The 21,037-nt window shown below is 52.0% G+C and overlaps 1 protein-coding gene across 1 annotated transcript; it reads left to right on the forward strand.

The window, feature by feature from the left end:
• Positions 1 to 266: 266 nt before the first annotated feature.
• Positions 267 to 4,638, forward strand: Osm (oncostatin M). The gene is made up of 3 exons (XM_050140771.1): positions 267 to 879; positions 2,353 to 2,489; positions 3,052 to 4,638. Exons 1-3 carry the CDS (start codon positions 846 to 848, stop codon positions 3,607 to 3,609), a joined length of 729 nt encoding a protein of 242 aa, XP_049996728.1. The 5' UTR covers positions 267 to 845; the 3' UTR covers positions 3,610 to 4,638.
• Positions 4,639 to 21,037: the final 16,399 nt, after the last annotated feature.

The raw sequence follows: 21,037 nt of genomic DNA on the forward strand, positions 1-21,037 counted from the left end.
TGTAAGGTGAACCAAGAAATGCTTTTTTCATTCTCATTTCATTTCACAGGTGAGGCTCAGAGTCGTTAAGTGACTTGTCTCACGCCACACAGCATGTCAGAAGGTTTGAGATCTAGTCTCTACTCTGTCTTGTCCTGAGTGCCCAAGTCTCCTTAGATGATCCTGTCTACAGAGAGGGGACCTGGGATTGGGAAGGATGTAGGGACAGCTACTGGGGGAAATGGAAATGTGGACTTGGGCTAGAGGATGCTGGTCTAGGATTAGAGCCACAATCTTGGGGCCCGAGTCTGGCTCTGTGCCCAGAGCCTGGTGGTTTCCGCTGACAGATGTCCCGACAGCCCAAGCGAGAGGGTGGGAAGGGCACTCAACGAGGAAGATGTCTAGCTCCTCTTTAGTTCTAAACCTCGGTGTCCTGTGCGGTTGGTCGTTCCTGGGCCAAAGACAGCCTGGCTCCCAGAGGCCTGGCTTTGCAGCTCCTGCTCTGACCCCTGAACTGACTCCCTGAAGATGGCATGGACCCCCGTGCTGCCTGCTCACCCCAAGAAGGCTGGGCCTGCGGTTTACATCATCCTTGGGCGTGGGGCTGACCTCGAAGAACGAATTCGAAGAAAACGGGAGGAGGAGCGGGCTTGTCATGGCGCCCAGCGCCCATTGGCCGCCTGTGGAGACTTTGGTTTTTGGGGTCATGTTCCCAGAAGGCCTGCCCTTCCCCCTCCCCCTCCCCACCCACCTCACGAGGTGTTGGCCAATCGCCCTGTCGGGCATAAAGTGGCTGCCAGCCCGCAGGACACCCAGTGGAGCCCTGTCAACCCAGAGCGGCACGGGCCGAATCACCAGCACCCAGCATGCGGATACAGCTTCCACAGAGAACACTGCTCAGTAAGTACTTCCTTCCTTTCTGCCAGCCCAGGGCACAGCTGTGCCACCCGGCGGCTGTGGGCACCTTCTGCCCTTGGGGAGCTGCAGATCTAGCATCAGGTGAAGAAGGATGCTGATGAGAGGGAGAACTAGAAGGCCAGGGGTCCGCTGAGACCCCAGCATCCCTACAGGTGCAGATGAGGTATTTCTGGAAGGCTTCCCGAGGGAGGCGAGATAGACTGTGTTGGGGACCAGAACATGAGGGAGGAAAGAAGATAGAGCAGAAAGAAGCTGGAGAAGTCGGGGGCAGATGGGAGAGGAACAGAAAAGGAAGTTGCAGGAGACCTGTGAGGAAGTGGGGCAAGTCCTGGGATGGGGCCTCCTTCTTGCCCTGATTTAATTCCCAGGGTCTAGGGTAGACAGAAACTCAGCAGAGTCTGAGGGCCTCAGATCATCACGCTTCATGCACAGCCACACCCCCACGGAGACAAGCAAACAAAGCTGCCACTATGGGTGAGGGGCTTCCTGCACACTGATACAGGAAGGCTTACCTGCAGACCAGAACCCCCAAGAACCGGGAGGGTACCCCCAGTGCTTCACGCAGCCTATGGGCACACCCCTACAGGCTCTGGCCCACGTGCACTGGTTACATGCTCACCGTGGGCCCTCCCTGGCAGTGTAGCTACAGACACCTGGGTAAGTTGGGGAGGGGACTTGTGGTTGGCACGCCTGGGCTCCTGACTCTCCCCAGCAGCTGGCCCTCCCCAAGGGGCTGGTCGGTTTGTAGGAAGGGAAGGATGGTGTCACAGCCTTCCGGGCCATTGCACCACAGGCCCCTTCCGACCACGTGGCTGCCGGTGCCTGAGGGTGGGGGCCAGCAAGCTGGAACTATGTTAGTCTACCCTCACCCACCCCCACGACCTTCTCGGGGACTCCCAGTATCTCTGCTGTGTGTATGCATGGGGCTTTTTTGACGGAAGGGCAGGGAGGTCGAGGAGAGTTGTGGGCATGTGTGACCTGAGCAGGACTTTCTCTTGTACTTAATTCACCTTTTAGTAGACCTGGTGTCCTTTAGGTGGAGAGTGCCTTCCCTGGCTCTGTGAACAGAGAGCCACTGCCCTGGGGGGGGTGTGTGTGCACCCAGGTCCACTACTTCATTCAGCCTACATGGGATGTTAAGGTCTGTACGGGAGTCAGGGACTTGACCAGTCAGTCTTAGGTCGAGACCAAACCTTGTGTGTGAGGCCAGCCGTCTCCTAGTGGACCCAACAGGGATGCTGTGCAAATGCCCAGCTTCCAGGCTTGGTGATTGCAGCCGCCTCTTCACCCTGTTTGGTCTGTGTGGTGACTCACTGGGAAGGTGGTGGCCTCAGTGAGGGTTCCTGTGCAGACTAGTGCCTGCTCCATGCCCAGCTCTTGCTCTGAGCTGCACAACCAGGCATGAGGGTTGTCCATGCCACCAGCAGGTAACCATACCCTTCCTGTCTGCCCCAGGTATGACCCTCAGTCTCCTGTTCCTGAACATGGCACGGGCCACACGCGGCTGCTCCAGCTCTTCTGCACAGCTCCTCAGCCAGCTGCTGAATCAGGCGAACATCACGGGGAACACAGAATCACTCATGGAGCCCTATGTAAGCCTCAGCCAGCCCTCAGAGTACCCGAGCCCCAGAGAATCTTAGGGACTAGTGAGAGAGTGCACACATGGAGGTCCCGTTAGAGACAGGTGGGGGAACTGCGTTCTGCTGTGGACAGTGGAGCTGCCTGGCTCCCAGCTCTGTCCCTCGGTGACCACCTGCTGTCACCTGATGGTTTGGCACATGTTCTGGGTTCCCAGATATGGGAGAGAGTGAACTAGTCCAGTGCTTCTGCAGCCCCCACTGCACCTAGGGACCCTCACCCAATCCACTGCCCATAGTGACCCCCATGGCCCAGGTAGCATTCCCGTCCTGTCTCTGCAGCCCCCACTGCACCTAGGGACCCTCACCCCACCCACTGCCCACAGTGACCTCCATGGCCCCAGCAGCCCTCCCGTCCCGTCTCTGCTGCTCAGACTTATCTCTTCTACCTTGGCTTTTGTATCTCTTTGCTGGCAAGATCACACAAGATCTAGGGTTTCAAAGGCAGCAAAGGCAGGTTCATCTGTGTGTATTTGCGGGGTTTTGGCATGCAACCCTCACTCTCTTCCTTCTTCAGCTCCTCCTCCAAGGCCTGAACACAACTACCCTGAGAGCTGCCTGCACTGAGCACCCTGTGGCTTTCCCGAGTGAGGAGGACCTACGGGCACTGAGCAAGCCTCGTTTCCTGAACACTGTCCACGCCACACTGGGCAGAGTCTGGCACCAAATGGGTGCTTTAAGACAGCAATTTCGGAACATTAAGGATTTTCCAGAGCTGAAGAGGGCCAGGGGGAACATTCAAGGCATCAGGAACAATGTCTACTGCTTGGCCCAGCTGCTCCACCACCACCTGGAGATACCTGAGCCCACACAAGCAGGCTCTGAGGCCTTGCCGTCCACTACGACACCAAGCATTTTCCAGGCCAAGATAGACAGCTGCCGCTTCCTGTGGGGCTACCACAGCTTCATGGGCTCAGTAGGGAGGGTCTTCAGGGAGTGGGGAGATGGTTCTAGTCGCAGACGGAGACACAGTCCGCAACACAGCCTGCTCCGGGGCTGGCGCAAAGGAGCCCGCAGAATCAGACCCTCCAGGAGCAGCCAGGGTTCTAAATCCAGGGTGCAGGTGCCCCGGTAGCCTGAGGATACACTGACGGACACAGCATAGTCAGTGGATACAGGATGTCGCCTCTCAGAGGCTTCCAGGGATGCTCCTGCATTCAGAGCTATGAAGAACAGCACTTTAAAGTGTGGCATCGGGTGGCCCCTCCCACCACGACTGGAATGCAAGGGTAGTCAGGTTGTGATGCCCCACTCCAAGCCTCCAATCCGAGTGGGGCAGCTGGGTCAGGCCACGTGGAGTCGGCTTTCCATTGATTCAGGGGTCTGATGACACACGCTGACTCACGGCTGGGCTGAAACCCCCAGGCTGTTGGTCCTTTCCTCTCATGACTTGAAGCTGTTGCCTCCAGACTTCCTCCTTTCCCTGTGGCTGAGTTCCAAAGGGGAGGTCAGGTCCAGGGCTCTCTCCTGTGTCTCATCCCACCCAGACCAGATACCTGGACGTCTGGGAGACCTCACGTTTGCCCATTTCAACAGGGGCAGGGTATCCTAAAAGGAACACGGATGGAGAAGTTTAGGGGAAGAGAGCTCAGAGTCCTGGCTTGTTCCCTGAGTCTCTGTATGACTGTAGACAGGACACTTTATATATCTGAGTGTTAGCTTTCTCTATGTAAAGCTGTGGTGTGTGTGTGTGTGTGTGTGTGTGTGTGTGTGTGTGTGTGTTTGGGTCCTTATTTAAGGCTCTCACTGCCTGCCAGCTGCTGGACTCTGTGACATAGGGTGGACATCAAAGTCTCTGTAAATGGGAACAGGGCGCAAACGGTCATAGGGTGGGTTCATGGGCGCTCTCCCAGCGCCTGTAAGCCCTGTCTTGGGTCCTCGCTGCTTGTTGCTCCCTCTGGTGGTGTGTTGTGGAATTTTCACACGCTGGACCGGTCCTCCCGGAAGGGGTCTCAAAAGCAGATGAGTAATTAATTACTTGGAGAGACATGACTAATTTATTGATTTTTTTACCAGTTTTAATCACTTTTATATTTATAAGGCTTATTTATAAATGTATATTTAATGTTAATATTTTGCTAACATATTTAAAACTTGCCGAGTTTCTAAAGTTGGTGTCAGTCTTTTCTAATGCGAGAAGGTTTGGAGACCTGCCGGGGGGAGGCCTTTAGGTGTCAAGGCCAAAGATGCTGTGCTCTAGATTAGAGGTCTGAGCTTCACTCAGAAAGGGAAATCCCGCGGCCACAGCTGTGACACACACGTGGAGCATCTCCTTTTCCTTAGCCGCGTGTGCGTGATTAGGCTTTTCCTGGGGAGATACAACATGCGCACATCACCTCGTCCCAGAACGGGAGCCCATAAGCGACTACAGTTCAAGGTCGAGTTGGTGAAGCAGCGCGTTTTATCGGTGTTACACACACACACACAGGAGCGTGGTGAGGGGTTACTCTGGGGAGGGATGACTCAGAAGCAGATCTTCCCTAAAAAGCCCACCCAGCGCAGGTGGCAGCAGCAGCAGGATCTCTGGGCACTGTGCAGTCCGCTGACAACCCACTGTCCCCTCTCTGAGGCATCAGCTCAGCGCCCTTCTCCAGCACCTCCTCCTCCTCATTTTCTGGGGAGGGACCCTTCGGACTCTTGCAAGTTTTTGTTCTCCCAGAGCTATGAACTTTGGTTTACTTCCTGAGGCTCTTGAGCCTCCTGTCTCCTGGACAGTGTTTCCGTTTTGAGGAAATTGTCACGGAACTCTGTCACTGAACCTGTAGCTCCCTGTTTGCTAGGCCATGTGCCTCTCCCTCTGCAACTTGGGGGTTACAAACCAGCCTCCCTTTAAAGATTTTATCTGTGGGTCTGTGCCCATGAGTGCAGTGCTGGTGGAGGCCAGGAGAGGGCATCAGACCTCTTGGGACTGAAGTTACAGATAGTTTTGGGGACATGTGGGTGCTGAAACTCAAACTCAAGTCCTCTGCAAGAGCAGTAAGTGTTCTTAGGAATATTTCCTAACGTGAGCTCCCTGCTGATGCAAAATTCCCAATTAAGCCAAATCAAAACAAGCCAAATTAAGAAATATCCAGGTTTAATGGGAGTTCTGCACTCTCAGGTGGCCCGAGGGGGAACCAGGAAGCCGCGGAACGCAACCCCTGGGAGGAAAAAAGGGAGACCACTTGTGTTCCTCTTTGGGGAGATCACTTAAATACCCTGGGGAGTGGTCCTGACCCTATCCCCAGGGAGGGGTCGGGACCTGGCATTTGGAGTCCAGACCAGGCCTGGGGGCTGGGATAGATGCCAGGGGCTGGGGCCTACACTTCCAACTTGACACTGAGCTAGCTCCCCAGCTCTGGGCACACAAAATTTAACCACCCAAAATTTACATCACTTTTTATTTTTTTTTATTTTTTTTTAAAGATTTATTTATTTATTATGTATACAACATTCTGCCTCAATGTATGCCCGCACGCCAGAGGAGGGCGCCAGATCTCAGTACAGATGGTTGTGAGCCACCATGTGGTTGCTGGGAATTGAACTCAGGACCTTTGGAAGAGCAGCCAGTGCTCTTAACCTCTGAGCCATCTCTCCAGCCCTACATCACTTTTTAAAAAGAAATTATTTATTTATACATGCTTGCTCTACATGCACACCTTTATGCTGGAAGAGGGCATCAGGTCCCATTACAGATGGCTGTGAGCCACCATGTGGGTGCTGGGAAATGGAACTCAGGACCTCTGGAAGAGCAGCCAGTACTCTTAACTGCTGAGCCATCTCTCTAACCCCAAAATTTACATTTTCTAAAAAAGATGTCTGTCTGTCTGTCTGTCTGTATGTATGTATATGTATATTTTATTTGCATGTTGGAAGAGGTCATCCAATCCCACAAGACTATAGTTATAGACAGTTGTAAGTCACCATGTGGGTGCTGGGAATTGAACTCAAGACCTCTGGAAGAGCAGTCTGTGTTTTTAATTGCTTAGCAATCTCTCCAGCTCCACAAATTTACACATTAAAAAAAAAAGCTAGATGTACTCCCCCATTCTGACAGTCATGTGTACCCTATGGCTGTCTTGTTTGCGATTGGAGACAGTTTTATATTAAGAGTATTTAGGGGCTGGAGAGATGGCTCAGCAGTTAAGAGCACTGGCTGCTCTTCCAGAGGACCCAGGTTTGATTCCCAGCACCCGCATAGCAGCTCACTACTGTCTGTAACTCCAGTTCCAGAGGATCTGACACCCTCATATGGACACACATGCAGGCAAAAACACCAATGCACATGAAATAAAAACAATAATAAAAATCAGATTGCTTTTAAAAAAAAGAATATTTTGATATGATTTTTATGAGCCTATGACTATTATACAAATGAAATGAAGTTTTAAATTAAATTAATGAAGTTACTTGGGACCTGTTTTGGAATGTAATCTCTCTATATAGATATAAACATACATACACATATATAGTGCTAAATTTTATAGATAAATAAAATCTTTATTTATGACTCTAATGAATGTTGCTTTATCTGATTAGTATTATAAGATTTTATAAAACCCTTAATAGACTCAAAGACATCATTTTAATAGATTTTAAGATGTTCAGAACATTCAAGTTTATAAGGTAGCATGTGTTTATTAGGCCTTTAAGTTTTATTATTATTATTATTATGTGTATCATGTTTATTTTGTGTGAAGGAGTGTTTTGCCTGCAAGTATGTCTGTCCCACACCTGTGTGCCTGGTGCCTGAGAGGCCTGAAGAGGGTGTCAGATCCATTGGAACAGAAGTTACCGGTGTTTGGAGCTGCCACATGGGTGCTGGGAATCAACCCTGGGTCCTGTGGAAGAGCAGTCAGTGTTCTTAAACACTGAACCATCTCTCCAGCCCCTTTTTAGGTTTTCGAGCTAGAGTTTCTCTGTATAGCCCTGGCTAGTGAGACCTCATCGAGCTCCACCTGCTTCTGCCTCTGCTGGGATTAAAGGCATGAGCCACCAGGCCTGGCATTATCAGGTTAATACATCACCAAAGTACAGCTGTAAATCCATACACGTATATTTTAACTAGGAATGCCAAAAATAAAAATGGCAACTTTAGCATACGATAAAAATAAATGAAAGAAATGAAGTAGCCGGGCGGTGGTGGCGCACGCCTTTAATCCCAGCACTTGGGAGGCAGAGGCAGGTGGATCTCTGTAAGTTCGAGACCAGTGTGGTCTACAAGAGCTAGTTCCAGGACAGGCTCCAAAACCACAGAGAAACCCTGTCTCAAAAAAGCAAAAAAAAAAAAAAAGCAGGCGGATCTCTGTGAGTTCGAGACCAGCTTGGTCAACAGAGGAGTTCCAGGACAGCCGGATCTCAAAAAACAAAACAAACAAACAGACAGACAAAAAGGTGTGAGGCAGGAGCTGGAGATCTGCCGCCCAGGTTGAGAGCACTGGCTGCTGGCTGCCCTTCCAGAGGACCTGGGTTTGATCCCCAGCACCGGCTGTGAGGAAGGGTTAGTGGCTGTGCTGCTTAGGCTTTTGTCACCTGGACACAAGCTAGGGTGTCTGGGAAGAAAGAACACCAATTGAGAAGACCCCTCTATTGGACTGCCTGTAGGGAAACCTGTAGAGCATTTTCTTGATAGATAATTGATGGAGAAGGACACTGGCCATTGCGGATGGTGTCACCTTTGGGCAGGGGTCCTGGGTTCGATAAGAAAGCAGGCTGAGCAAGTCATGAGGAACAAGTCAGTAAGCAGCACCCTCCATGGCCTCTGCATCAGCTCCTGCCACGAGTTCCTGGCCTGATTTTCTTTATTGAAGAAGTGTTCCTCTAGTGTAAGCTGAAAAAACCCTTTCCTCCCCAAGTTGCTTTTGGTCTTTGTGTTTTTTCACAACAATAGAAACCCAAAATAAGATAGTAGCTTAAAAGATCAAAAGATGGCACTTGTCATGCAGACTGAAGATATTATCGCTTCCTCCTTCAAGAGCTGCACAGCCCAGAGAGAGATGCTTTTACCAGTGAAAATGTTTTCCTCAATGTAGTTTTAAGCCAGGTGTGTGCGTGTGCACGTATATGTATGTGTTGTTTTAATTTACAGTGAAGGTAAATCATATTCCCCATGATTTTATTTGTATATGAAAGAAAAAGGAAAGGAAAGAAATGTAAGAAGTGTAAGTTTTGGATTAAGCATAATCTGGACTTTGGTACCCTTACCTAGATTTGGTTCTGCTGGCCAACCTCTTCTCTTGCATTAGGGAACACAGACTTGTCCCATATAGCTATTTTCCCAGCTACCTTTTTAAACGTCTTATAAAGAGGCAACATGTGCAGATTAAATGTACTTATTTCAATCTTAAAAGTTAGAGAAGTCAACCTCTGGTTCAGAACGCTGTGAGAGAGGAAGCCAGTGGACTCCTCCCTGCTGAAGCTACTGGCTTTTCAGACACTCAGACAGGTAGGAAAGCAGAGAGCAATGTCAAGACTTGGGAAGCCAGGCAGCGGTGGCTCATGCCTTTAGGGAGACAGAGGCAGGTGGATTTCTAAGTTCAAAGTTAACCAGGCAACACAGAGAAACCGTCTTTTTTTTTTTAAATTTTTTTTTTATTTTATTTTTCGAGACAGGTTTCTCCGTAGCTTTTTGGTTCCTGTCCTGGAACTAGCTCTTGTAGACCAGGCTGGCCTCGAACTCACAGAGATCCGCCTGCCTCTGCCTCCCGAGTGTTGGGATTAAAGGCGTGTGCCACCACCTCCCGGCCGGCCGAGAAACCCTGTCTTAAAAAACCAAAACAAGCAACAACAACAAACAAAATAGATGCCTTACACCAGATATGCTGGAAACAGAAAGGGATCTACCAAACAGGATGCTTAAAAAACCAGCGCAGAATAAACAAATGGACATTGACCAAACCGAGGGAGGTCTGAGAGAACTGGGAAAGAGCCTGCTGCAATCTGTAGATGCGGGATGTTGCCTCTCAGAGGCTGTCAGAGATGCTCCTGCGTTGGGGGGGGCCCTCCCACCACGACTGGACTGCAGGGGTAGTCAGATTGTGGCGCCCCACTCCAAGCCTCCAATCCAAGTGGGGTGGCTGGGTCATGCCATGTGGGGCCGACCTTCCATTGGTTCAGGGGTTAGACTGTGTCCACTCAGGTGACTCCTCCGGTAAAAAGTAGACTATTTTTCAGAGCCCCATGTTTGGCGCCATAACAGTCAATGCAGAAACACAGCTCTTACCTCAAATGGCTTGAGAGACGGCTTATTCTGGAGCCGAGTATGTGTGACCATGGCCATGGAACACATCTAGGGCACTCCAAATTCTGTGTTCCAATGCGGAGGTTGTTCCAGGAAGTTTTCTAACAAGCAGGATAAGGAATATTATAAATTCGGAGCTGGAGAGCTGGGTCAACAGTTAAGAGCAGGCATTTTCATCCAGAGGACCCAAGTCCAATTCTCAGCACGCACAGCAGGTGTAATTCCAGTTCCAGGGGGAAATCTCAGTCCTCTGGCCTCTGACCTACACATGCACAGAATTTTAAATAATAACAATAAATCTTTTGGAAGTCATAAGTAAGACGCTTTTCAAATACATTAGGAGAAACACCAGAGAAGTAGTTTCAACTTGAAGGTGTAACGTCTCTCTGGGATGGTGTGTCTGTGTGCGTGTGGTACAGGTGATGAGTGTTTATAATGGGTGTATTTGATGGATTTGCACACTGATGGAAGATGCATGATGGGATTGTGTGCTGACGGCTATATACGATGGGTGCGTGTGTGTTGTTCAGTTGGCTTGCTAATATGACTGTGTGTTTTTCTGGCCTCATTTTGAAGCCCGAATATTGAAACAGACACTTAGAAATGCTGGTATGTTTTATGATAACATATGTGGGACTAGGGTGTGTTTCTAGGTTGGGTGCTCATGGGCACACGCCAGGTGTACCACCCTCATGTGTGCAGGAACAGAGGGCACAGGTCTGCCTGCTGTTTGGACCACAGTAAGTGCCGTCAGCGTTCCTGGAATGAATCACAGCCACACCCCTGCCAGCCAACACCCTGCTATCTCTGTGGCAGGTCAGGAAGACACAGCACACTGGACAGGCTGGGGGGCAGCATGGCAGAGATGAGCAGGCCTGGCTGCCTCCTCCTCCTTCCAGGCCCCTTCTGTCTGGAGGACACTAGGAGGATTAAGGCTCTGAGCCCCGCCTTCCTCATCTGTGTGCTGCACAGGGCAGAGCTAATGACTTGATGGTGTTAACTCCCTTCCTGATGAGCCTTGCATTAGAGTTTATATCGGAAGCCCAGGGGATCGGGTCCCCTTGGGAGAGGGACATGCCTGTAGGCAAGGCAGGGGAACTACCAACAGATGTCAAGAGATTGGCTTTTTCTCTTTTCCTTTTGAGGTTATAATTTAATTACAACATTTCTCCCTTCCCTTTCCTCCCTCTGAACCCTCCCACATTCTCCACCCTCCTTCATATTCATGGTTTCTTTTTTGTAGCTGTTATTGCACACATATATGTATTTGTGTATATATTCCTAACTGTAACCTATTCAGTCTGTATAATGTTATTTGCATGTATATTTTCAGGGCTGACCATTTGGCCCTGGACAATTAATTGGTGTGCTTTTGCCGGGGGAAGGTCACCTCTCCCCCTTCAGCGTCTGTTGCCTATAGTTCTATGCAAGGCCTCATGGACTTTCTGCGCCATCCCCTTTGGCTCGTTCATTGCTGTCATCCTGTTCAGCTCACGTTTGGACAGTCATGTGGGCAAGACTTTGAACTTGGCTTTTAACATGCCTTAGGCATGTAGAAAATGTGTATGTTCTTTTTCCTATAAAATGGGGCCATGGGGACATAGCTCAGTGGTGGGGCACTTGTCCAGTATGAACAAGGTCCCAGGCTCAACCCTAGCATCACTAGAAAGAAAAAAGAAACAGATGAACACGACCCAATCAGTCCCCATTTCCCCCACTTCCTGAAACAGGGACCAAGACGGGGCTAGTGGGGAGTCAGCAATGGATGTCAGGCCGCAGCGAGGATGTTTGAGAGTCCTACACAGGCTCTCCAGCAAGTAGCTAGCTGTGGGCGGCATGTTAGCATTCAGGCCCACTGGGTCCCGAGGCAGGGGCATCTTTCTGAGCCTTTCTCCTGCCTCTGCAACTTGGTTGACAATCGCAAGAGTCCCTAGAGACACCGAGCTCCGGGGCAAGGGGCAGACAGACAGCAGACAAGCGAAGAAACCAATGAGGGCATCTGAGATTGCACGGACCAGGCCAACGCGGTAGATGATGTAACAGGAGAGTGAGAATCGGGCGATGTGGGTGGTCAGGCTAGAGTCTGGAGAGGTGACGTCCTCGCTGTGGTCTGAATGACGCAGGTGTGATGGGGACAGCCAGGGCAAAGGCTCCACTCCCCCCCCCCCCCAGTGTTTAAGGGTCAGAGGTGAGGGAGTCAAGGGATGTGCTTATTCCAAGAGCTCCAGAAGGAAGAGCCCTGTGCACAGGCTCCCAGAGCGCTTGAGCTAGGGCAAGAGCCAGAACTCCAGGCCCAGGACTTCCACGCAGCAGTCGTGGAGGGCGGCTGCCTATGTGCCAAGTACGGAGCTGGAGAGATTCTCTAACCACACTGGCTGTCCTGGGGGCTCCCTCCAACATACTGCTGTCTTTGCCTATGATAGCCCCACTATCTTGAACGCTGCTCCTTGTTTTTTGGGGGGGTATTTTTTATTATTTATTTATTTTTGCTAAGTTTACCCTCCTCGTTTCAGCTGTCCTCTCAAGGGCACAGGGCTGGAGCAATGGCTCCCAGGTTGAGAGTGCACACGCTGTTCTCACGGAAGGCCAAAGTTTGGCTCAAAACAACCATGCCAGGTGGTTTGCACGGCCTTTAACTCCAGCTATGGAGGGATCCAATGCCTCTGCCCCACAGGCACCACATACATAATTAAAGATAAACTAAATCTCAAAAACAAAGACCAAGTGGTCTGTGCGTTTTCTCAAAAACCGTTCCTGTGGGAACATTCTCTCTATGATGTTCGCATCCCAGATTACCTTCCCAGTCGGCCTATGGCCTCAGAGGACAGAACCACCCTCCATGCCTTCATTTTGTCTCAGCCTAGCACACTGTCTGATACACACAAGGAGCTAAACGGGAAGGAGGTAGGATAGGCGCCCCCTTCCTTAGGCGGGGGGGGGGGGGGGGATAGGAGCCGCCCTCAGGGAATAGGCCCCGCCCCCAGCCCAGAGAGGACGAGGATGGCTGCTCCTGAGCCCACTGGAGGAGAGTTCACTCTACCCATCCCAATATCCCCACAGCTGGAGCACCAGGTCTGCCAAATCAGAGGATGGCTCTCTCTCACGGCTGCCCTGACCACAATGAAGAAGGGGGCTTTCCTTGGCTCGGGCTGCTGGGAAGCTGTGGGTGGGAGGTGATACCCACAGAAAGACAGGCACCCCCAGCTTCCTGAAGCAGAAGGGGAGCCGGGGCTGCGGCAGGCGCTGAGGTTGCCCACAGAGAGGGCAGAGGTTGGTCTGCAGAGGCCGGGCAGGGAGGCCTGTGGCTGCCCCGCCCTGGCTGAGTTCCGCACACAGGAGGCTGTGTGAGCTGCCTCTGGCCTGGAGCAGCTGTTATCCTAGGAAGTAGCTGAGGAAGTTCCCTGCTCTGTGGAAGAGTCTAAGGTATCATCGAAGTCGACCAGTGTCTGTCTCCCAAGGCTGGCTCCTGCTCCTCCTCCTCAGCTCTGAAAGACTGAAGGTGTTTCAGTTCAAGTTCACTGTCTTCTTGGTCAGCCCCATCCACTGTCTGCGTTCTGTTTGCTCCACCCACAATGTTGTGGAATCCCAGCCCACCCCCTAACTCTCCACTGTTTCTCTAATGCTCCTGCCCCTCCCCCATCCTGTAGGGCTCATGCCTCATCTTGCTCCATGTTCAGCCTCTTTTCCCCATCCGCAGCCAGAGTCTGGTTCTCAACACATTTTAGATGTCTCAGTGTTACATGTCTTCTTCCACTCACAAAATAGCCACAATACCTTCCTGCCTTCCAGCCGGAAGCTTCCATTCCACACCACCCTCCCCGTAGCTGGGCCACCTCTCAGGCCAGCACATCTGTTTTGGTCGCTGTTCTATTCACTGGGGGCGTGCTTAAGGTTTCATCATGGCAGGAAGCAGACAGGCCTGTCCTGAGGGCTTTACATCCTGATCCACAGACAGCTAGCAGAGACTGGGCCTGGTGCGGGTTTTTAAACCTCAAAGTCCACCTCTAGTGACCCACCTTTTCCAACAAGGCCACGCCTCCTCATCCTTCCCCAAATAGGTCCACTCCCTGGGGACTAAGCTTTCAAATATATGAGCCTGTGGGACCATTCTCATTCAAAGCACAACATCCTTGTGCCCCCCCCTCAGGCCAAGCACAGCCCTGCGGCTGTCCTCTCTGTCCGCTCCCCCAATTCCAACCGCTTGCATGGGCTTGCTGCCTCTCAAGTACCCCCTCCCCCATCTCCTCTGTCTCCCCAAGAGAAGGACTGTGGGGCTTCCCTGTTGCTGGCAGCAGCTCCCAGAGTGTAGAATGTGCAGTCTGCACTGCCCCAGGCACTTGTGTAGGGACACTCAAGACGACCTGCTGAGACAGGACTCTAGGCAGCTGCTTCTGAGCCCCCAGGTGTGAGGACCCACAAGGTGGCTTGCATAAATAAACAAGTCTCTCCATAGTCCTATGGCCCACAGAGGGGCCATCACACTCCAGGAAGACAGAAGGACCCAGCCCGTTTGAAACTGAGGTTTGTTTTTTGTGTGTGGGGTGGGGTGGCAGTCGCTGACCCAGCCATTGATATCCCTCACACATTTAAAAGCTGAGCCCCCAGGAAGGCTCAGCTGTTGAGAGCAGTTGCTGCTCTGGAATCCTAGTACGCAATGGCTGCTCACAGCAGCCTGGAACTCCAGTTCTAGGGGACACTCTTACGGCCGCGGAGGGAACCAAGCACCCTATATATGATATCCTAAAAATAAGTAAGAAAATAAAAATTTTAAAGTTCTCTGGGATAAGAGGCCCGATGGTCAGAGAACGGGTCCTAGTGGATGTAGTTTGTGTTCCAATGATCCCATAGTCTGAACACTCATCCTGGACACAGCAGAGTCTGCGTGAGCACCCGGAGCTTCTGCGCTCATTGTTCAGCTGTCTTTCTTTGTTTGGATGCTGGGAATAGAAACATGGGCCTTAGTCAGCATTGGTGGTGCCCGTCTTTGATTCCGGCACTCAGGAGACAGAGGCAGGCGGATCTCTGTGAGTTTGAGGCCAGCCTGGTCTACAGATCAGAAAAACTCTGACTCAAAAAACAAACAAAAGAAAGAAAGAAATTAAGAAAGAAGGAGGGGGGGGGAGGAAGAAGGATGATGGGCTGAGCTTCTGAGCATGTACTCAAGGGCTCTCCCTCAGGGCCGTTGCATTTGTTTTGTTTGTTGTATGTGGGGTCTCAGCTGGCCTTGAATTTACCATCCTCCTAGATGATGGGCATACCGCCACTTTGGCTTTCTCAGATTTAAAAAGAAAAAGGTGTGTGTTGAAAAGTTTGAATCCCCTGGTAGGAATGCCACCACTGATGTAATAGGTCAAATCAGGCTGAATTAGTAAATCTAGGTTTAATCTAAGCAGAGCAGAGCAACTCATGGGTGACTCTTGGGAAGGCAGGGGAGGAATCACATGGCAAATATGGCTACCAAGTCTTTCTTATACAGACTGTAGACGCGGTCTTGAGCAGTCCCAGGGAGGAGCTGATTTTGGTGGACTTTCTCAGGGTTTGGAATGGGAGGAGTGAGACCAGAGCATGGTGTGTGGCCCCTAGCTGGAGACCCCAACATCTCAACCTTTCTGGGTATGTATGGATGGTGGTAGGGCTTCCACCTAAACGTGTGTGTGTGTGTGTGTGTGTGTGTGTGTGTGTGTGTGAGCGCACATGCGTGGTGTGTTTTCTGCATAGGTCATGTGTGGACAGCAGAGGTTGGTGTGAGAATGTTTCCTTTCTTAACACTTATCCACCTTTTTTATTTTTATTTTTTTAGGAATTATTTGTGGAGATTGGTTGTGGCACAGCTATTAATCCCAGCACTTAGGAGGCAGGGGCAGGAGGATCTCTGTGAATTTGAGGCCAACCCGGTCTACAAAGAGCAAGTTCCAGACCAACAGGATTGCATAATAAAACCCTGTATCTATCTATCTATCTATCTATCTATCTATCTATCTATCTATCTATCTATCTATCTATCTATCTGTCTGTCATCTATATTATTTAAAAAAATTTTTATATGTGTGTATGTGCACGTGAGTACAAGCGTCTGCAGGGCCAGAGGAGTCGGATCCCTCTGGAGTTGGATTACAGGCAGCTGTGAGCCACCTGACCTAGGCTCTGGGAAATGAACTTGGGTTCTCTGCAAAAGAGTTCCTACTCTTTAACCACTGAGCCATCTCTCCAGTTCCTCCACTTTATTATCATTCTTTTCAGATTTGTTTTATATTACAGGTTTTGTGTTTTCCCCGTGTGTATGTTAGTGCACCTGCTGCCTTTGACTGCTGGAAGATGATGTTTTCCCTGGAACTGGAGTTACGTGAGCCACCACGTGGGTGCCTGGGTGCCGGGGACTGACCCTGGGCTCTCTACAGGAGCAACAAATGCTCTTAACCACTGAGCCATCACTCCTGACCTAATCTCCCTCCCTCCCTCCCTCCCTCCCTCCCTCCCTCCCTCAGAGGGATCAGAGATGTCTGTCTCCCAGAGCTGGGTCACAGGCACCTGCTGCAGAGCATTTTACCCACAGTCATCTGCTGATCACTGTCCAGATTCCAGTTTAAAATATTCTGTGTGTTTTACCGGCTGGTGAGTATGTGTCTGGTGCTGACACCATTAAAAGGGGGTGCAGATTCCCTGAGCACCCTCCAGCCCCGCCACCATATCCCAGCTTTAATGTAATTCTTTCCAGTGAGAGGTGGAGACCTCAGAGGTAAAAATGAAAGTGACCCCTGCTCTTGTCTTACTTGGCCTTCACAGGTAGGTCAAGCCTCAGTTTCCCCTCTGTATTGTGTGCTGTTGAAGCCCACTTTCCCACTGACAGGATTTCCTGGGCAACATGTAGGGCAAACCTTGCTGTGGGGGCAAGTTTGTAAACTGTAGACAGTCCCTCCCTCCTTTATTCCCCTCCCTTTATCCCCTTCCTCCCTCCCTCCTTTATCCTCTCCCTTTATCCCCTTCCTCCCTCCCTCCTTTATCCCCTCCCTTTATCCCCTTCCTTCCTCCCTTCTTTATCCCCTCCCCCTCCCCCTCTCTCCCCCTCTCCTTTATCCCCTCCCTTTATTCCCTCCCTCTCTCCCCTTTCTTCCCCCCTCTCCTTTTCCTTCCCTCCCTCTATCTTTTACTCCCTCCCCTTCTCCGTCCCTCCCTCCTTTTCTTCTTCACTTCCTTCTTCCCTCTTCCCTCCCTCTCTCTCCTTCCGTCTCTCCTTCCCTCTCTCCCTCTTTCCTCCTCCCTCCTTCACTTCCTCTCTTCTTGAGACTCTTTTTTCTTTTCTGTACAGCTCTTCTTTTAGTCCCTGTCCTCAACTATCTTCCGCAGCCCATGCCAGGCCTGTCCAGGCAGTCCACAGAATCCCTTGTGGCACCAAGAAAAAGGTCACAGTCCACAGTGGATCAAGAGGCCCTCAGCACAGGCAATGAGGTCCTTGCTTCCTGGAGTGTCCCCAAGGGCTGGGCTTGCCCAAGGAGGGACGAAGGTCCCACAGCAGGTGGGGCCCTGAAGCCTGGGACAGAGAGCAGATCAGAAGGGCCAGGGAGCTCCCAGGTTCTGAGGTGGGTGCTGGGGCAGGGGCAGCTATGGGCCTGTGGCTCTTCTTAGGACAGAGGCAGGGGATGGCTGTTGTGCACACAGCCTATGGCAGGTCTGAGTCAAAACACCTAAGGCCGACCCCAGCTGGTCATGAGGAAAGCTGCCCAGTCATTGCCTTATGCTGGCTTGGGTCACCCAGACAGGCGAGGCGCGGCCCAGTCAGCTGTGACTCAGGCCACAGTGGCCTTGCCACGCAGCCCAGGGGCATCGAGTACAGGGACGCCCCCTCCCCACACCCGGCCCCGCTGCTTCTCCTTCTAGCAACCCAGTAACACCTTCCCCATCCGTGTCAGCCTCTCTGTGCTGTGGGCTTTTCTACCTCTGGGGTCCTCAGATTGGGGGTGGGGTGGAAGTGGGGGGAGCCTCAGGCCACCAGCTCTGGACGGAAGTCAGGTGGGGGGCAGGGTGAGGAGTCAACGCCTGAGAAGCCTCTGCAGGAGAGGGAAGAAGCAGAGGGGCTCAACCACGATGGTGTTGCCCTGAAGACCGGACGACCTGTGCACACCGTGACTGGCTGCGACAGAGACCACGGTAAGCTTCCCTTGAGCGGGCAGGATTGAGGGGCGCTGCTGCTCCCCACACTTATCCCCACGAGGGTAGATGGCCCATCAGTTGCTCCCCTGTGCGTCAGGGGCAGTTGCTGACCCACACAGCTCTCCAGGACTCCGGCTCCCTGTCTGTAATGGATGCACTCTAAGGCGGGTTCATAGGGTTCTCTTGGAGGATGTTCAGGCAGAGCTGGAGATGGGCTGAGACAGTGCCCTGTGGGTTAAAGTTCATGGGATAGAGGGCAGTGGGAAGAGCACATGTATTCCAGTCTCGCCTTGTATGATGGTGGCAGAGTAAGTTGATTCCGAAGGTAGTCTTGATTTCTGGGTTCCCAAGGGACATTCAGGTTCCATTCTTTCTTTAAGAATGGTGGGGTTCTAAGCCTGCAGAGACCTCCTTTACCTTGTCCCTCCAGAGTGGGCTGCAGTGGGTCGTAGGGTGTTCTGGGGAACTTGATTAACCAAGGTCACCACTTCTCCGCCTTTGACCTTGGGCCGGATCAGAGCTTGGCAGGTCTGTGAACCTAGACATCCTGGTCCCCAGGATGCTGTCCATGCTGCGCCATGTGGGACAGAACAGGGTAGCGGGGAGCCTATGACCACAGATGGCACAGTCAGGTGTCTCTGGGGTGAATTTTGTTTGTTTCTCTTGCTGTGTGGATTAGGGCAGCTCATTTTCCTCTTCTGGGTCAACCCGGCTCCCCTGTAAGATGAAGAGCCTGATCCCCCACCTGGAAGACCTGTCAGGCCAAGGTGGGAACAGGTGGAAGGACCCAAAGGGGCGCTGCCCCCTCCTCCAAAGCCAAGGCTACACCCCCTTGGCCATGGCATGTGGTTTCAGCACCCCCTTGTGGCCAGTCTTCTGGGCTTCACCATGCAAATGTCAGGCAGGGTGAAGCCTCTCTGGGAGCCTTCAGAGGACGCTGTGTTGGCTGATGGCCTCTGCCCACCCTCGCCCTGAGCTCCAGGCACCCACTCACTTCCTCAAATCCACCAATCCAGCTCCACCTACCTGCTTGCAGTAGCTGAGTTGGCATGACCGCTGTACCTGCCACTCCTGGGCAGCGGGAGGCGCTGCTGTCCAGGACTTGGAGCTAAGTTTTCATGGCAAGGAGCCCTGAGCTCGGTTTTCCAGGATACTGGGGAGGGGGGAGAAACTATCCACATCTCCAAGGTCAATGACTGGTTCTAGTCAGGGAAATGGAGTCTCAAGAAGCAACTCCTTTGTGGAGTCCTCACAGGCAAACCAGCTCTGAAGCCCTGGGGTCCCATCACCTTGGAAGCCCAGGACAGGTACCAGGCCATATACCACTAAGGATGGCCCCTGATTTGCTATGTGGCTTTTGGAAAGTGTCATCCCCTCTCTGGGCCTCATCTTTGAAGTTGTACCAAATAAAGATGTTAATAATAAAAGCAGATCTGTGGCTTTGCCAACATATGATTGGCAATACTGTTACCAAGTTTACACATGTTGAAGCAGGTTTGCGTGATGACATATGCCTCGGGTGGCCCAGCTTGCAAGTGACAGGGTTAGGACTGGATCTGAGGTCTGACAGATTCTAGGGCCCCTGACCCCTCTCCTCCAGCCCACAAGGTCACACCCAGCTTGGAAAGATAGGCAAGGATTCTGTGTAGTGGGGGTGGGGTGCTAAGACCAGTGTTAGAGACGACCTCTTCCCTTTAAGAGGGTCCTCAGCTAACAGTCTGGAGGTCAAAGTCGGCACTGGGGAAATGTCACAGCGGAGGGGTTCACAGAGGGCCGGGCACAGGTCCCACCTGGAAAGGGAGGGAACGGAAGCAGGGTCCAGGGGTGCGGTGGGGTGAGGCTAGCTGGGCAGGAGATCAGAGCGGATTGTGTCATGGGGCCATGTGGCTGATAAGCGCTGGCCACCTGGCAGAAAGAAGGAGGTGCTCCCCTGGGGTGCCTGGCTCAGAACCCCTCACAGATCTTGCTGCCACAGCCACCCTTCGACTTCCTGGGCCCATTTAGGAGAGGATGGAGTGGGGTGGGGTGGGGACGCAAGCTTTGCACACTTTGTGACCCTGAACATTTCATTTAACTCCCTGAGCCTCAGTTTCCAACTATGGCAAAGGAGAAATGCCCCAGATGAGGGTGGGGCTGGAGATCTTAGGGTGTCTTCTAGGCACTCTGCCATGCTTTTCTGGAGTGGAAGGGGGGCCCCTGGAGCTGGTGAACATGTCAGCCTTGTGCCCTGAGAGGGTCCTTGAGATCTGCCGAGTCCCAGGGGTTTAGGGCTGGTGTGAGACTGCAGTCAAATCCGCGCTCCCTGATAGGGCAGCTGGTCCTGGTTGTGTCCCGCTGTCCCCAGTGGCTCCACCTGTCCTGTCCCACAGAGTTCAGTTATTCCTTTCTTTCCCAGAAAGCAGACAGTTCACCCAGACAAGTCTTCCTCTTAACCTTCCTGGGAATGGGATCCTTCATTCTTCCCATTATTTCATTACTAAGATCTTCAAAAAAAATTTTTTTTTCAAGTCTCCCCGGCACTGAGAGTTGAGACAGGGCTCAGGCCACCTACCCAGCATCACCTCTTGGTCCAGTTAGGTGGCCCTAGTGAACTCGCCTGGAAGAGTGGACAGAGATGAGGCCAGGCCCTACGTCTGCGGCCAGCTCCCAGCTTCCTGTGTGTCTGTCCGCTGTTGTTTCCTGTTCTGTTTATTGCCTCCAAGTTCAGGAAACCAATGAGTGGCACCCCACACACACCCGTGATTATTTAATAGCAGCCGTGCTACGGTCTCTCTTTTGGAAAACCCAGTGGGAAAAGGAAGCTGTCAAGTCGGCTCTGACATCAGCGTTGTCCCTGTGCCAAAAGTCAGGGTGGCCGGGGTGGGAGGGGTAGGGCGGGGTGAGGAAACCAGCTGCCAGTGGCCCCCGTGACACGAGGCTGCTCCATGGTTCCCAGGGGCAGGGGCTAGACAGGGAAAGGCAGGGATTGACAGAGACGCAGGGGCACATGCATACATGAACATGGGGGTCATGCCTGTCTACCAGCCAGACTCACTATCCTTTACAGACACACACACAAACACACACACACACACACACACACACACACACACGTACCAGAGGACTTGCAAATTCCAGCTCTGTCTTAGCCCCCCAA

This window comes from Alexandromys fortis, unplaced genomic scaffold (assembly GCF_014885135.2).
Source record: "Alexandromys fortis isolate MF-2015 unplaced genomic scaffold, M_Fortis_MF-2015_v1.1 scaffold_7, whole genome shotgun sequence".
NCBI lineage: Eukaryota > Metazoa > Chordata > Mammalia > Rodentia > Cricetidae > Alexandromys > Alexandromys fortis.

Bases quoted from the DNA above. Each gene is read 5' to 3' on its own strand.
- Osm (XM_050140771.1), top strand. From the start codon at position 846: ATGCGGATACAGCTTCCACAGAGAACACTGCTCA. The intron at 880-2,352 runs GTAAGTACTTCC...TGTCTGCCCCAG, and splicing joins TCCACAGAGAACACTGCTCA to GTATGACCCTCAGTCTCCTG. The intron at 2,490-3,051 runs GTAAGCCTCAGC...TTCCTTCTTCAG, and splicing joins AATCACTCATGGAGCCCTAT to CTCCTCCTCCAAGGCCTGAA.